The sequence below is a fragment of the Terrapene carolina genome, unplaced genomic scaffold (assembly GCF_002925995.2).
Source record: "Terrapene carolina triunguis isolate 2854851 unplaced genomic scaffold, T_m_triunguis-2.0 Scaffold62, whole genome shotgun sequence".
Classification (NCBI taxonomy): domain Eukaryota; kingdom Metazoa; phylum Chordata; order Testudines; family Emydidae; genus Terrapene; species Terrapene triunguis.
This window is the reverse complement of record NW_020664413.1, coordinates 34100621-34115986: the sequence shown is the minus strand read 5'-3', so window position 1 is coordinate 34115986 and position 15366 is coordinate 34100621. Positions and strand designations below refer to the sequence as shown.

The following is a 15366-nucleotide window of genomic DNA, read 5'->3' as shown; positions in this document are numbered from 1 at the left end:
TATAAGAGGTCGCAGGAGGAGCATTTCCTTACTGAACTCACAGATGTTTGGTTTATGGCTAAAGCATGAGATCTAATGACCTTTCTCATTAGTTTATTTTCTTAGCTAACTTGAAAGCAAGCAGGCTGTCATAAGTGAAAATGAATAACCCTTGAAAGACTATGGAATGACATTCAAAGTACTTTTGATCTGTGAAACTGATAAATCCTGGATTTATGCAACAGTATAACACAAAAAGAAGAGTTGTGAAAACTATATAAAGTACAGTAAATAATGAAAAGTTCAACAAGCAACTGGAATCTTTGTCTTTTATACTTCTCTATATAATTCTTTCTGATAGTAACAACATGAATGAGGCAGAATATCAGGAGTGCGATGGCTCCTTGCCTTCCCGCTTCCTCATCTCAGCTAAGAGCTACAGACACTCTGACACCAGAGGGCTTATAAACTAAGGTCCCAATTCTGTAAACAGTTATGTACGTGCTTTCCTTTATTACCCTGATTAGCTCATTTGATTTCAATGGGATTATTCTCTGTAATAAAATTAAGCACGTGCATATGGGTTTACAGGATCAGGGCATAAGGCCTGTTTCTGCAAACATGGTAGTAAACACTAGACTTGGTAGTAAGTGTTTGCAGGATCTATCCCAGAAAAGGAAAATAAATTACATTTTCTAAAGATATCATCTGTGCAGGATTCTCACTCCTGGATCTTGTGCCTCCGGTGAAAGTCATTCAGGAAACTCCCCCAATTTAAAGATTTTGGCCCTCTGGGGCACTGTAGGCCTGTTTGAGGGTTTTGCTAATGGAACACTGATGTCCCAGCACACAGGATTTTCTGGTGTGTTGGTGCCTCAAAGACACATTCTTCCAACCAGTGCCCTTCTGGTTGCTTTGCACTGTAAGATGAACAGAGGTGCCTTCAGGAATTCAGTGCCTTAATGTCTAAACAACTCAGGGCATTTCCTGGTATTTCAGCAGCATCTCCTTGAATGCATGGCCTCACATTCCAGGATCCTATGGTTCCTTTTCTGGCAAGTCTCTCAGAGCAGTTCATGTTTGCTGACACATCACAATTGCATTAACTTTCCTCTTATACAAGATGAAGGGAAGCTACCTCCCAGGATGTGCTGCTGAGGGATGTGTATGATGCAGGAATAATATTGAATTGTGGTGCTAAATTTTCACTTCGTGAGAACTGACATAGGGAGGCAACAGGGCACAGAACTTTGCGTTGTCATGTATAAAGGGGCTTCCCTCCTTGCCAGCAGGGCCAGCTCCAGGTACCAGCCTTCCAAGCAGGTGCTTGGGGCGGCAATCTGCAAGGGGCGGCAGTCCATGTGTTTTTGTCGCCACAAACAGGGCGCCGAATTGCTGCCACAGACGGCGGGGGCAGTCCATGTGCCATTAGGGTGGCAATTCGGCGGCAGCTTCTATGTTCAGCTGCCCGTGGGGGCAATTCAGCGGCTTCTGTCTTCCGGTGCACGGACTGCCCCCGCCGTCCATGGCGGCAATTCGGCACGCTGCTTCGGGCGGCAAAAACAGTAGAGCCAGCTCTGCTTGCCAGCATGACTGAATGATACTTTTGCATCCACTTTCTTTCCCCTCTCAAGAATGTGAGCTCTGGGGCGGATCCAGAGTTTTCTGGATATCAAGTTTTTCTTTCTGTGCCACCCTGCAATTAAAGTTACCTTTATCTCCATACTCCTGTAGCTAAAAGTGGTGGTCTATGCCTTATCAATGGTTTCTGGCTTTTAGAGTGTCTCAAATATTGGACACCCCCTAGAACTATGCAGGGGATCAATGAGATTAATGTCGTGTTCCTTCTTGGTTTTGCAAATCTCGGTTTCTTTGTTTTAGGCAGAAGAATTTAAACTCTGCTTTAGCCAATAGGTTCAATAGACAGAGGCAGATGCAGTTTCAGCCTCCTTCCAGCCAGGGGCACATGTTCTACTGCTGAGCAGACAGGAGGCAGCAGCTGTGACTCCTGCTGCCTCCAGCTCTGGATCCTTTCCCTTCCCCATACCAACTCTGAGGGTCTGCACAGCAGGAGGGGCGTGGGACCAGGAAGGAGCAACACCATTTTTTCCTTCCCCTTTGTGGGAAGCAGACAGCTATGAGAGGGAGTCGCACACAAGGGGGAAGACCATTTTTGGTGGAGACAGGCACAAGATAAATGACTGTGTGGAGGGACGACATCTATGTGGGGGACTGGTGCCACTTAGCATGGGGAGTGACAGCCATGGGAAGGATAGGTAGCGTAGGGGAGATGGGGCTGGCTATGAAGAGGTAAAGCTAGGGGAGTACAACTGAGGAAAGTGGGACCTAGGTGAGGAGGAGCCTGGGGGAAGGTGGAGATACTGGGGATTGAAGAGGAACTTTGGAGGGATAAAAAGGTAAGATTTGGGAGAGAGACAATGGGAAACTGTGAGACAGGGAATCTCCGGAATGGAAAATTAGTGGGATCTTTGGGTGGACATCAGGGGAAAAGGTTAATTATTCAGGTGGGTGAACAGAGACAGAAGAGGAAGATTGGTACATGACAGGAAGGGAACTCTTTGGCTTGACAATGAGTAGACATGACAAATTGGCTTCCAAGGTGGGGGAAGAAAGCAAGGAGAAACCTGGAAATGTATTACTTTTCCTATAAAGAAGGCCTATACTGCTACTCACTAGAATTAAGTTAAGTACTGTTCATTTATCTTTTTCCCCCATCTTTGGCTAAAGCAAGCTGTCCTTTGCACTCTTTATACTTTAACTTGACAGAATTCTATTTTTTTAAATAATTTCAGTCAATAATATCAATGTTTATTTTTAAGCATTTTTTCAATTTTTATTAATTTAAATTTTCATAGTTGCAGGAAATTATGGGGAGGTCAAACAATAACAATTATTTAATAACAGCAGATTTGAGATTCAAAGAGTTAAAGATTTATAAACCATTAAAACACAAATTATCATCACTTGTCAAAATATATAAAGTAAATATCCTCAAATCAACAAATCAGACCTGGTTTTACTATTCATTCACTAGTCCATTTGTAACAAGCCTAATTCAGCAGTTTAAATCACTGAGTTTTGACTCTAAGTTCTCAAGCAGCATTTTGTAAAAAGGAGGAGGATGACGACCCAGGGAATTATAGACCAGTCTGTCTAACTTCAAGATACCGGAGCAAATTATTAAACGATTAATTTGAAAGCACCTGTAGGACAATAGGGTTATAAGGAATAGTCAGCATGGATTTATCAAGAACAAATCCATGCCAAACCAGCTTGATTTTCTTTTTTGATAGGATTACTGACCTAATGGATAGGGAGGAAGCAGTAGATGTGATAAACTTTGGTTTTAATAAGGCTTTTGACACAGTTCCACATGATGTTCTCATAAGCAAACTAGGGAAATGTGGTCTAGATGAATTTACTATAAGGTGGGTGCACAACTGATTGAAAGACTGTACTGAAAGAGTAGTTATCAATGGTTTGCTGTCAAATTGGGAGAGCGTATCTAGTGATGTCCCGCAGGGCTCAATCCTGGGTCTGGTAATATTCAATATCTTCATTAATGACTTAGATAATGGAGGAGAGATATGCTTATAAAATTTGCAGATAACACCAAGCTGGGATGGGTTGCAAGCACTTTAGAAGGCAGGTTTAAAATTCAAAAGGACCTTGACAAATTGGAGAATTGGTCTGAATTTAATAAGATGAAATTCAATAAAGACAAGTGAAAAGTACTTCACTTAGGAAGGAAAAGTTAACTGCACAACTACAAAATGGGGTATAATTGTCTAGGTGATGGTACTGCTGAAAAGGATCTGGGGGTTATAGTGGACCAAAAACTGCATATGAGTCATCAGTGTGATGCAGCTGCAAAAAAGGCTAATATGATTCTGGGATGTATTAACAAAAGTGTTATATGTAAGACACAGCAGGTAATTGTCCTGCTTTACTCAGCAGTGGTGAGGTCCCAACTTGGAGTACTGTGTCCAATTCTGGGCACCATAATTTAGAAAGGATGTGGACAAATTGGAAAGAGTCCAGAGGAGAGCACAAAAATAGTAAAAGGTTTAGAAAAACTGACGTATGAGGAAAGGCTGAAAAAACTGGGAATGTTTAGTCTTGAGAAAAGAAGACTGAAGGAGGATCTGATAAGTTTTTCAACATGTTAAGGGCTGTTATAAAGAGGTCGCAGATCAATTTTTCTCCATGTTCACTGAAGGTAGGACAAGAAGCAATGGGATTAATCTGCAGCCAGGGAGGTTTACGTTAGATATTAAGAAAAACTTTCTAACGATAAGGGTAGTTAAGCTCTGGAATAGGCTTCCAAGGTAGGTTGTGGAAATCCCCTTCATTGGAAGCTTTTAAAAACAAGTTGGGCAAACACCTGTCAGTGATGATCTAGGTTTACTTGCTCCTGCCACAGTGAAGGGGGCTGGAATTGATGACTTATCAAGGTGCCTTCCAGCCCTAAATTTCTATGATTCTATGATTTTTCTTTCTTTGCCTATTTGTAATTTTTGGTTATTTATCAATGGAAATATTGTTCCATCGGTTTGTGTGTGTACAGTGAAATCAATGTTTACTGACATTTACCAATACAAGTCTAATCCTTCCAAGACTATTTATAATGCTAGGAAGTGACGGTAACTAGAAACTAACTACATAAAAAAGTAAAATTGATTAGTCTTTTTTCATTGACCAAGCTAGAGGTGAGCTTCAACCATTGCTCATATTGAATTGTATTTTACTAAGCAGGTAGTCCCATATAGTGAAGAACAATAAAGAAGTTTCAGTCTCTTTAATTAGGTGTTTTCTACCTTTATGAATGCAAAATAAAATTTAGAAAAAAGTTTAAAAAATTAAGAGCATTGCAAATACCTCTATCAGCTGCAAATGTCAACAGAATACAGAAATAGATCAATAATGCTGCCCTCAAACATTTTTCTTCACCAGTAGTTGGAAGTATAGCAACAGATGTCACATCTCATCTCTTGAAATGAGCATTTAATATATAAAAGCTAAGGCCATGATACTTTAAAGATTTATACACATATTTAACTTCATGCCTTGTGAGTTTTTCCATTGAAATCAATAGGACTACTCACACCATGTCAGATTAGAAGATTAGGCATGTGTGTAAGTCTTCATCATTACTTTTTTCAGTTTCAAAATGTTGCTATCTCATTTATAGCATTAACATACACAGCATGCAGTTTTATTACATGTTAGTTCCTCCTCCATAATAGGTAAACTTCACAATTATCATCAAACAAAACTTGGTGTTTTTCATATCTCAGAAGATTGGGTTAGACTACTGAGTTCCCCTAGCAGGTGAAACATGACAGGGTTGTTTGTCAACTAAAATGCTATCATAATATTATATTCTTCATCCAAGTCTGGTCTATGCTTGTAGATGTCAGAATTTGTATCATGACTTTCAGTTCATTTCATGTTTTCATTAAAAGTTGCTTCTCTTGTCTGAGAATTTACTCTTGTTAATTGCAACTACTTTATGACAGAATGAGGCATACTACATATTTCACATTAACTGTTTTCTCTTTTCCATCTTAATTTTCTACACTAAGCATCTGTTATACCCAGAATTCAATGTATTCCACAATGCTGCAGCTGTGGATATTGCTCCAGAATCTCAGCTTTTTGTCTTTTTTTCAAAATTGCTTCAAGCCCTTATGATTTTAGAGAGAATACTGAAAAGCTTGATTTTCAAAGAGTAGCTGCTTACCACTTTGTGAAAATCCGGTCCTTTACAGTGTCCCAAAATGGGCACCCAAATATTAAAATTTCAGCTGAAGTGACTTCCCCAAAGTCATAAAAGATGTCAGTGGTAAAACTCCTCAGAACTTCTTAACTTTCAACCTGTGCTTGGTCCTCAAGTTTACAAATGTAAGCAAGCTTTGGGTTCATTGTTCAATGAAACATAAAACCAGTTGGTTACAAACCTTTTGCATAGTGCTGTTATTCAAATACTTCTTATATGCTTGCACTGGTTAGCAGTACAGCAACGTACACACCGGAGTGTGTTTGTGTGTGTATGTGTACCATTAATTTCCTTAACTAAGTCTTGATGATGCCTATTGGAAATAATTTCCCTAAAAATATTCCTTTATTAGTTAAAGGCCACTTGATATTGATTACATCCAAAATACAAGCATATACACACTTATACTTTATATTCTAGTCCTAATACAGTTATAAGCATTGGCCAAATACTCACAACAAAAGCAGGCTCAGGAGATACCGTCATATTATAGTGTGACTCCGGAAGGGTAAGGAACAGCTCTGACAAAGAAACTCCAAAAAACTTGCCCTTTATACACTATAATAAACAAGTGATGTCATGGCAGGTTATCAGACTTTAGCTAAAGCCGGATGAGGCAGTTTAGGGCTAAACCCAGTTCTCTGGCCCAGTTAAAACAAGCAGTCCTAACTAACTACTGGACTAAGCATTTCTTTATCATAAATTAAACAAACCTATCTAACCAATTATTTACTCTGCCTGGACCCCATTAAACCATGTTTTCTTTATTTGTATTACTTCAACCCAAACCTTAAAGAAAACAATGCTGGTATTTCAAGGGACACTACAAATTTAATACAAACAACCCTTCTTTCTCATGATCTCCTTCTTTTTGATCATGTGCTTTGGGCCCATCACTCATGCTAACAACCAAACTCAATTTAAAACCATAGTTCACTCAGGCCCAGGAATATAGGCCTATATTTCTATAATGCTTTCCAGAAACAATAGTAATAATTAATAAAATGCCTGGTTTAACTTTGTATTAAAAGGACACATAGAGTACTGAAGTGGCAGCTAAAATGAGCACAAATGTATCAATTACTTACCTAAATTGAGCACTAAAACATTCAAAAATGTAAAAGAGTAGACACATACGATTAATTTTTGCTATGTCTGTGAGCATTAATATTTACCTTAAATACGTTGATTAAATCTTTGTGGGGTTTTTTATTTAACAGAAGCTAAATTTGTCCAGCTCATCTGAAGGTAGCACGGTTGATATTGGACATCCTGAAGAAGAGCAACATGAAGCTGAACCCGAAGAAGCTACTGAGCCAGAGGCCTGTTTTACAGAAGGTGAGTGAAGCAAAATATAATCTGTACTGTTAAAAATATAAAGTAAAATGAAATATTTACTTACACTGTCTAATAATATTTATGGCTTGAAATATTTGCTATATTGTCAAACTTTAACACTAAATAATCATGAATTTTAGCAATGGTATGTTCAGTACATAATATACACTGAAGATAATACTGCTGATGGGGCTTTATAATGATTTTCAGATAACAAAGAATTGGGGACAATTATATCATATAAGCAAATTGCCATTATTCCCAAAAACAGAAGAAATCTGTTTATTTTTCTGAGGGTTCTGAATTAGCTCCAACTAGTGTAGTATTTAAAAATTGGAAACTGTCCTAATTAGGTAATAATAACACGTAGCACTTATTAAGCACTTTTCATAGCTAGCTCTCAGAGACAATTACAAAGCAGAATAAGGTTTTGTCTACACTAGCACTTTTGTCAGTAAAATTTTTGTCGGTCAGGGTTGTGAAAAAAACCACCCCGACCGACAAAAGTTTCACTGACGAAAGTGCTGGTGTGGACAGTGCTGTGTCAGCAGGATACGCTCTTCTGCCGACATAGCTACCACCACTTGTTGGGGATGGTTTAATTATACTGGCGGGAGAACTCTCCCACCTACACAGGAGACCTTACAGTGGCACATCTGCAGCGGTACAGCTGTGCTGCTGTAAGGTCTGTAGTGTAGACATAACCTTAGTGTATCAGTAACTGCTACTCAGTCACTGGTAAATAAAAACTCCACAAAACTCCATCTTGGTTTAAATGCTGGCCAAGCCTTTATTTAAACAAATTGTCAAAAGGAGAAGAAATTCTCTTCACCTGCTACCTGGCAGAAAAAACAGTCCAATGCGGTCCCCCATTCCACTCATTGGCCTTTCATGCCCAACTCCACTGGACACTTTATGGGCCTTGAAATAAATAGTGTTATGAACTGGGTGCAACCTTGTTAGGGGCAGAGTCAAAACTTTGTTCAAACTGATGTGTGAAACACAGTCTTCATTTAAGATAATTGTAAGAGACAGTTAAGGGGATGCACCTAAAACAAGGCCTAAGAGACTCTGCCCAGAAGCTAGCACCATATGGGTGGAGGATTCTGCTCAGTATTGTGATTAGGGGTGCAGAGGGGGCAGGAAGATCAAGATGTGAGAGAACACACACAACCTGAGAACAGACAAGAAAAGACGGAGGAAGAGACAAAAATCAAGAAAGCCAAGCAATAGCCTGTAAGACTAGAGAGAGAGAGCTTTTTGGATCTCTTGGCTAACGAGCTATAAACTAAGAAACTACTCCTTTTGTTATTGGTTCCTTCAGCATTCGGAGAAAAAAGACTTTGTATGTTCCTTATAAATAAACAAGATTGCATCAGAAAGAATACCAGACACTATTTCTGCTTCCAACTGGAACATCCCCCAGGTTCTGAAATTTGACAAGCCACTCAGGTCAAAAAGAGGCCACAATAGGATATAGGCCCTTAAATACAAATTCACTATTAAACTCTTTCCTTGTGAGAAAACTGGGTCCCAGGCAAGAGGTGCCATCAGTTTATGCATAGTGATAAGCTTCTCTCTTCAACCTGACTTCACCAGGATTCCTTTACTTCTTGGCACTCTGCTCCAATTTAGAGTAAGCTTCTAGGCGAAAATGCATCATAACTGCAAAGAACTCTTGCCAAAGGTGGAAAATCAGTGGCTAGCTCATATCTCAGGGACTACAAAAGTTGCATCACTGATGGGACACATTACCCTAAGTTGTTATTGGCACTGAGTAGAGGACAACCATTCCTGCACCAGCTCACCACAGACTGGTCCATCATGAAGGAGAACTCTGATACTTCCTGAGGAATCCTATTTTTTGTGTGCCCTCAAAGTTGCTAAAAGGTTTTGGATCACCAGACGAGTGAAGATTAATGGAATCCATTTAGTGCTTTCTGGTTCAGCCCATTGTGTGATTACTGGGTAAAAATCAACACTCACATAAGGGGATGCAACTCCATTGCAGTCAGTTGAGTTGTACCTATCCGTGTCATCATTTGGCCCATTTTAGTTTTAAAAGCTGTCAATTATAAAATTTCCAGGCCAGAAAGATTAATGAATAAGAGGAGAAAATCTGAAAACTCAGTGGGAGTTGCATGTGCTCAACAGCACTGAGAATAAGGCCATAGCTGTCTAAAGTTGGGTACCCATAATACAGAAGTCACTTTTGAAAATCTAAGACTAAATTACTTACACAAGATCACATAGCAAATCAGTGGCACTGTTTAGACTAGACCTTCTACCCTTATTTTTGATTTTCACACCTGTGGGTTAACCACAAAATATATTCACTCCCACCTTTAAATAAAACTGTCTATGCTAATCTTTAACAAAACTGGAAAAATAAATAAATTAAGATAATTTTCTAGATGGTACAGTTACATTTCATAGATACACATAATCTTAGATACATAACCTAATGCATTTTATATTTGATGATTACATTGACCTTATGAGCTCTCCTATAATAAAAGATCATGCTTACAAAGGTTTTTCAGTTGCTGTTCATTGTATCTTTGACAAGAAGTAGCTAGTCATGCAATATGCCTGCAAAGCAATCCATTTTCTTTTTTTCTGCTTGAAGTATTAAGTAGCATTCCTCTCAGATGAAGTGATGTACAAGAGAAAAAAAACCAAAAAAGATGTTATCACAGTATGTTACAGGAGATTAACTGCACTGTAAAAGGATTTTTTTCACAACTGATGAATGTTTTCCCGGTAAAAGATACTTTTCGAAGAACATAAATAGAACTATAAAGATTGTGAACACATTTTAAACACTTCATTCAACTTTTAAAATGTGTGAGTGAGTTTAATGCTTATGAGAATGAGGGACTAACAGGGTCTACTTAACCCAGGGCAAATAGTTGATATGCAAGATTTAGTGACATAGCTCTTACTCTGTACTTCATTCCTAACTTGTAATTCCCTGCTTATCCCAGTCAATGGCCTCTCTTCGGGAGAGAGGTAACAATACTGCCAAATTGAAAGGCAACTTTGTGACATATGCAAAGAGGGTGAAACTGCCAAATATAATTAATTTGTTGAATAAATCATTGTGCAGATATTGCTGGAAGTTTGTAGGTTTTTATTTTTCTAGCAACTTGCTGATTTTATGGTTATTTGGCCAAATTAGGGGCCCAACCTTCTACCCTTATGCACACTGTAATAGTACCTTATTGGAATCGGTAACATTGATTTCAGTGAAACTTCTCATGTAGTAAAGTATCTCTTAGCGTGCTTAAGGTGGCAGAATCTGGCCCTAACTTGGTAATCTTGAATCATATTGCACATTTATGGAATTAATGATGCATTTCTGAATTCTGTTTAAAAATTTTAGTCAAGAGTTTTTTTAAAGTTATGGCAAAGAGGAGATAAACCTCCATCCTCCCTACACTCCATTTGAGGGAGTAGGAATTTTTGATTTGGATCATTTGCAATCAACACCACAAGTATACAGTTATTATCTGATTTAAGAATAAGAACTTTTCATGGATTTTTTAAAAAGAAAAAAGAAATTCAGTTCTTGAATTCAGTATTGAAATGTGGTGGGTTTGTACAGGATTTTACCATCAATAACCTGTTTTCAAATCTTTTCTTACAAACTGCAGAAACCATAGTCTTGATTTGGAGACCAGAGGATGAAAGTTGTTATGACCCTGATTCAGGAAAGCTGTCATTTCCTTCTTTACAGAATCTCTAAAATCAATCTTTTTTTTTTCTTTTCATCAGCACCACTAAAATCCTTGTCTATTCCCTGCTAATTTCTTACCTCAACTACTGCAAAGTTTTCTTTGGCCTCTCTGTATCCTAGCTAGTCTTACTAGATTGTGCTCAAAATACATTCTGTTCCACCTCTCTGACTATCCTCTTCCACTCCTTTTACTGGCTTTCTCTCTGCTTTTTTTTCCAGTTCAGACTTGTCATCTTCAAGGCACTGAACAAATCTGTCCCTGCCTACATCTTTGCTTTAATTTCCTCCTAATCCTCCTCCCACTATGTAAAGGTCTCTTAAGGCAACATATGAAAGTACCATTTTTATCTTTCTTCCACTTTCATCACTGTAACTTCTTCCATGCCATCTCATATACCTGGAACTCCTCCCTTCTTCTTGTAAGCTGCTCATCATCCCTCTCTTCTTTCAGTCCTTCCTTAAAATGAACTTCCTCCAGTACCTTATCAGAATTAACTCCCCAGACCACATTGTGAGCTCTTCAGGGCATGGATCATGTATTACATTTGTCCCTGATCCTCACTAGAACATCTAGGTGCTACTGGAATGTAAATAATGTATTACAATAACTTATGTCCACACATAAGTGCATTAAAAATATAAACCTGCTTGAAGTTTGACTGTATATTTGTACTAATTGTATTTAATTTGGCTTCTAAATTCTTTGTGGGAGGGACCATGTCTTCATCTGTTTGTGTAGTACTGAGCACAGTTAGCTCTCAGCAAAGTAGAAATACTTTCCCATTCTTTCATTTGATTTTAAATACCAATTGTCTTATTAACCGCATTTGATTTTACTGCTTGAAAAATGGGCTTTGAAAATGTATTTATCAGAGTTTAGATTTTCTTATAGCCATAAAGTACATGGAAATATAATTGCTATGCCACTAGTCAAATAATCAGACATTATCTCCTTAAGCATCACTTCTCTGTTTTGCCTTCTCAAAATGTATGTTGCTTTACAGGCTGTGTACGAAGGTTCAAGTGCTGTCAAGTCAGCCTAGAAGAGGGGAGAGGAAAACAATGGTGGAATCTTAGGAAAACCTGCTTCAAGATAGTTGAACACAACTGGTTTGAGACTTTCATTGTCTTTATGATTCTCCTTAGTAGTGGTGCTCTGGTGAGTGAAACCTGAAATAAGTTTAATGTTTCTGTGGGAAAATATTTTAAAATGTGATTTATCAAACACAGTTTTTAGCATATTTTCCCCTGCAGATAAAAAACCAAATGTGTTATCTTTAAACAGTAAGGGCCAAATGTTAATGCTTTGAATGCTAGTTAATGCTAGTGTTAATGCTTTGAATGTGAAAAGGGGGCAAAAGGAGTCCTCTTTCCACAGCATAGCCACATAGGCACAGTCATCATTCAGTGTTTGGACTAGGGGATTGAAGGAGGTATTACTGAGACATGTGGCCTGGGGGACCATCGAGTTGCAAACATAGTGCAATATGTGGAAAAAGAGAAACATAATTAATGTATGATTTATTTGGGCTTGCTTCACCCCCAGTTTGTATCAGCATCTACCAGTATAACTCAGGGATGTTCATTGCAGAAAATCCGCCTCCAGGTGGTACAAAGTCAGTGCAACTCCCTGCTCTTCTTGGAAAATCCAAGCTAGCCTGTACAGTTTAAATAGCCACCTTACTCCTCCCACATACATACATCTTAATACTGTGGTGATATCAGTCAATGTGGATCTTTTCTAATTACTGCCTTCTAAGAACAAGAATTCTCACTCATGTAGACTGAATAGCCACAGGAATGTCTCTAAAAATACAAACTACCAAACACTTTGTGAAAACTTACCAAATAAGTGAGAACAAAATAAAGAGAAAATGTCATTAATATAAAATAGTAGCAATAAAAGAAGCACACCGCAAAAATGCCATAAAAATATCCTGAATGCTCCTCATAAGTAAGGGGGGCAGAAAAGCTGAACTTCTGTAAAACCAAATCTGGATCCATATTCACTTGAGGAGTCTAAGCAGTCATGCTTTGCAATGTATTTGGCCAGTCATTTAGATACAGTTCTCTAAAGCATGTTATTTGTTACGTTGGTTTCAAATAAAACAAAATCCAAGGCTTTTGTCTGGCATGAACTAAAGCCCATAAATACCATCCAGCTTTTGTTTTATTTAATACCAATATAACAATTTAATAAACAATTTTATACTGAACATGATATAAAAAAGTGGTATTTTTACCTCTAGGACTTGATTCAAAGCATATTGAAGTCAATAGAAAGGCTCCTATTTACTTCAGTGAGCTTTGGATCAGTCTCCTAATGAATGGAGAAAGGAGGTCACTGGGAAGAACTCGCAAGAGAAGGACATGTTGGCAGGATGACTGGCTAAGATGAATTTCCACCACCATGTTTGGAAAAAATTCACATAATTTCACATAGTACTGTCACCTTATGCTTGTGAAACTTGCAGAAGTATGAATCACTCACAAACCACCTAAGTTATTTATTTTCAGAAGATGATCCAGTGGGTAGGGTGCTAGTCAGAGACTTAGGAGACCTGGGTTGAATTTCTTGCTCTGCCACAACTTTCTTTGTGACTGTGGCCAAGTCACTTAAGGTATGTCTACATAGCAACTAGACACCTGTGCCTGATCCATGCAAGTTGACTCAGGCGTGCGGGGCTCAGGCTGTGGGGCTGTTTCATTGCTGTGTAGACTTCCAGACTCAGGCTGGAGCCCGAGCTCTGGGACCCTTCTACCTTGCAGGATCCTAGAATCCAGGCTTGCCTAACACCCATGAGCGTTAGGTGCTCATACTGCTTTTGAAAAACCCACTGCGTGCTAAATATCTTTAAAAATCTAGCCCATAGTCTTTTTGTGTCTTAGTTTCCCCATCTGGAAAATGGGGATAATAGATAATAGTACTTCCCTACCTCATAAGGGTATTGTGAAGATAAATTCATTAATGATCGTGAGGCAATCAGACACTATAGTAATCACTATAGTAAACATATAAATACCATAGATAAATCGATCAACAGATAAGAATAAAACCTAATAGGCTGCATTCTATATGATTTACCTATGGACAAATACAGTACACAACCCTGTTTTTTATCTGAGAAAGAAAAGTAGGAGAAAGCTCAGGCCCCCCGACTTTGTATTTAGGGAGAGAATATTTCAGTTTTTTTATTTTCTTTGTCTTTGCAATTTAAACTACACACTATAACATTACTGAACACTAAACACATTTGAATATTTTTGTTTTTAGGCTTTTGAAGACATATATATAGAGCAGCGCAAGACTATCAAGACCATGCTGGAATATGCTGACAAGGTTTTCACTTACATCTTCATTCTGGAAATGCTGCTCAAGTGGGTGGCATATGGCTATCAAACATACTTCACTAATGCTTGGTGCTGGCTGGACTTCCTAATTGTTGATGTATGTGATATATTTTCTAAGTATTCTTTTATATTTCTTTTACTGTCTCCTTTTTGTAGAACTCATTAACATAATATTTATACTCTTGATATTAGCCATGCCAAAATAATTTATATTTAATAAGCAAAGTATTGTAGGCAAAAATTCTTTAAAAGTCACATAGGAACTCAAGATTTGACCAGAATCCTGTAGTTCTTCAAATGCTGTCCAGATATATTCCACTATCAGTGCATGTGTGTTCTATGTGACCAAGATCGGAATCAGCTGGCCAGTAATGTCAGTTGGGACTGTGCATGCACCCTAAGGGCTGGTCTACACTACCGCTTAAGTCGATGTAACTTACGTCATTCAGTGGTGTGAAAAAGACACCTTCCCCAAGCATTGTAAGTTACATCTACCTAAGCACTATCCACACCACACTATGTCAGTGGGAGACGCTCTCCCGCTGACATTGTTTCTGCCTCTTGTGGAGGTGGAATAATTATGCCAACTGGACAGTGCTCTCCCGTCGGTACAGCACATCTTCAAAAGACACGCTACAGCGGTGCAGCTGCATCTGTGCAGCTTTGCCGATGAAGTGCGGGAGGATAAACTTGCCCTAAATGTCCTTGTGCATCTCACCAATGGCATAAAAGATGAAGCAGCAGCTTCTGTCACTCAGTTACTTTTTACTGCCCGTGGCTGCAGAATAGAACTCCACAGTGTCCACGAACTCTTGCACCTTTTTCCTAAAATTTTGTGTAAATATTTGTATATGATAGAGTGTGTAGGTTTAATGTGCTAGGATAGCTTGCCCATTGGTAATTTTTTCATAGTGAGCTATTTTGTTTTATTTTTGACAAGAGAAGAATTTTCTCAGTACCATGACTCTCCAGTACCCGCTGGACTAGATGATCTTTCAGGCTTCCTTTCAGTTCTATGAGCTAGGTATATCTCCATATATTTTCTGCGCACAGTCAACTTGTGGAACTCCTTGCCTGAGGAGGTTGTGAAGGCTAGGACTATAATAGCGTTTAAAAGAGAACTGGATAAATTCATGGAAGTTAAGTCCATTAATGGCTA

General features: G+C 38.5%; 1 protein-coding gene across 15 annotated transcripts in view; it reads left to right on the top strand.

Annotated features, from left to right (window-relative positions):
- LOC112111063 (sodium channel protein type 1 subunit alpha) overlaps nt 1–15366 on the top strand; it is a 107969-nt gene that overhangs the window by 47546 nt on the left and 45057 nt on the right. For all 15 annotated transcript variants that reach the window (XM_026647542.2, XM_026647540.2, XM_026647535.2 and 12 more), the window contains 3 exons: nt 7000–7117; nt 11861–12015; nt 14131–14304. In XM_026647542.2, the coding sequence (XP_026503327.1) occupies nt 7000–7117; nt 11861–12015; nt 14131–14304 (447 nt within the window). The remainder of the gene's footprint in view (nt 1–6999; nt 7118–11860; nt 12016–14130; nt 14305–15366) is intronic.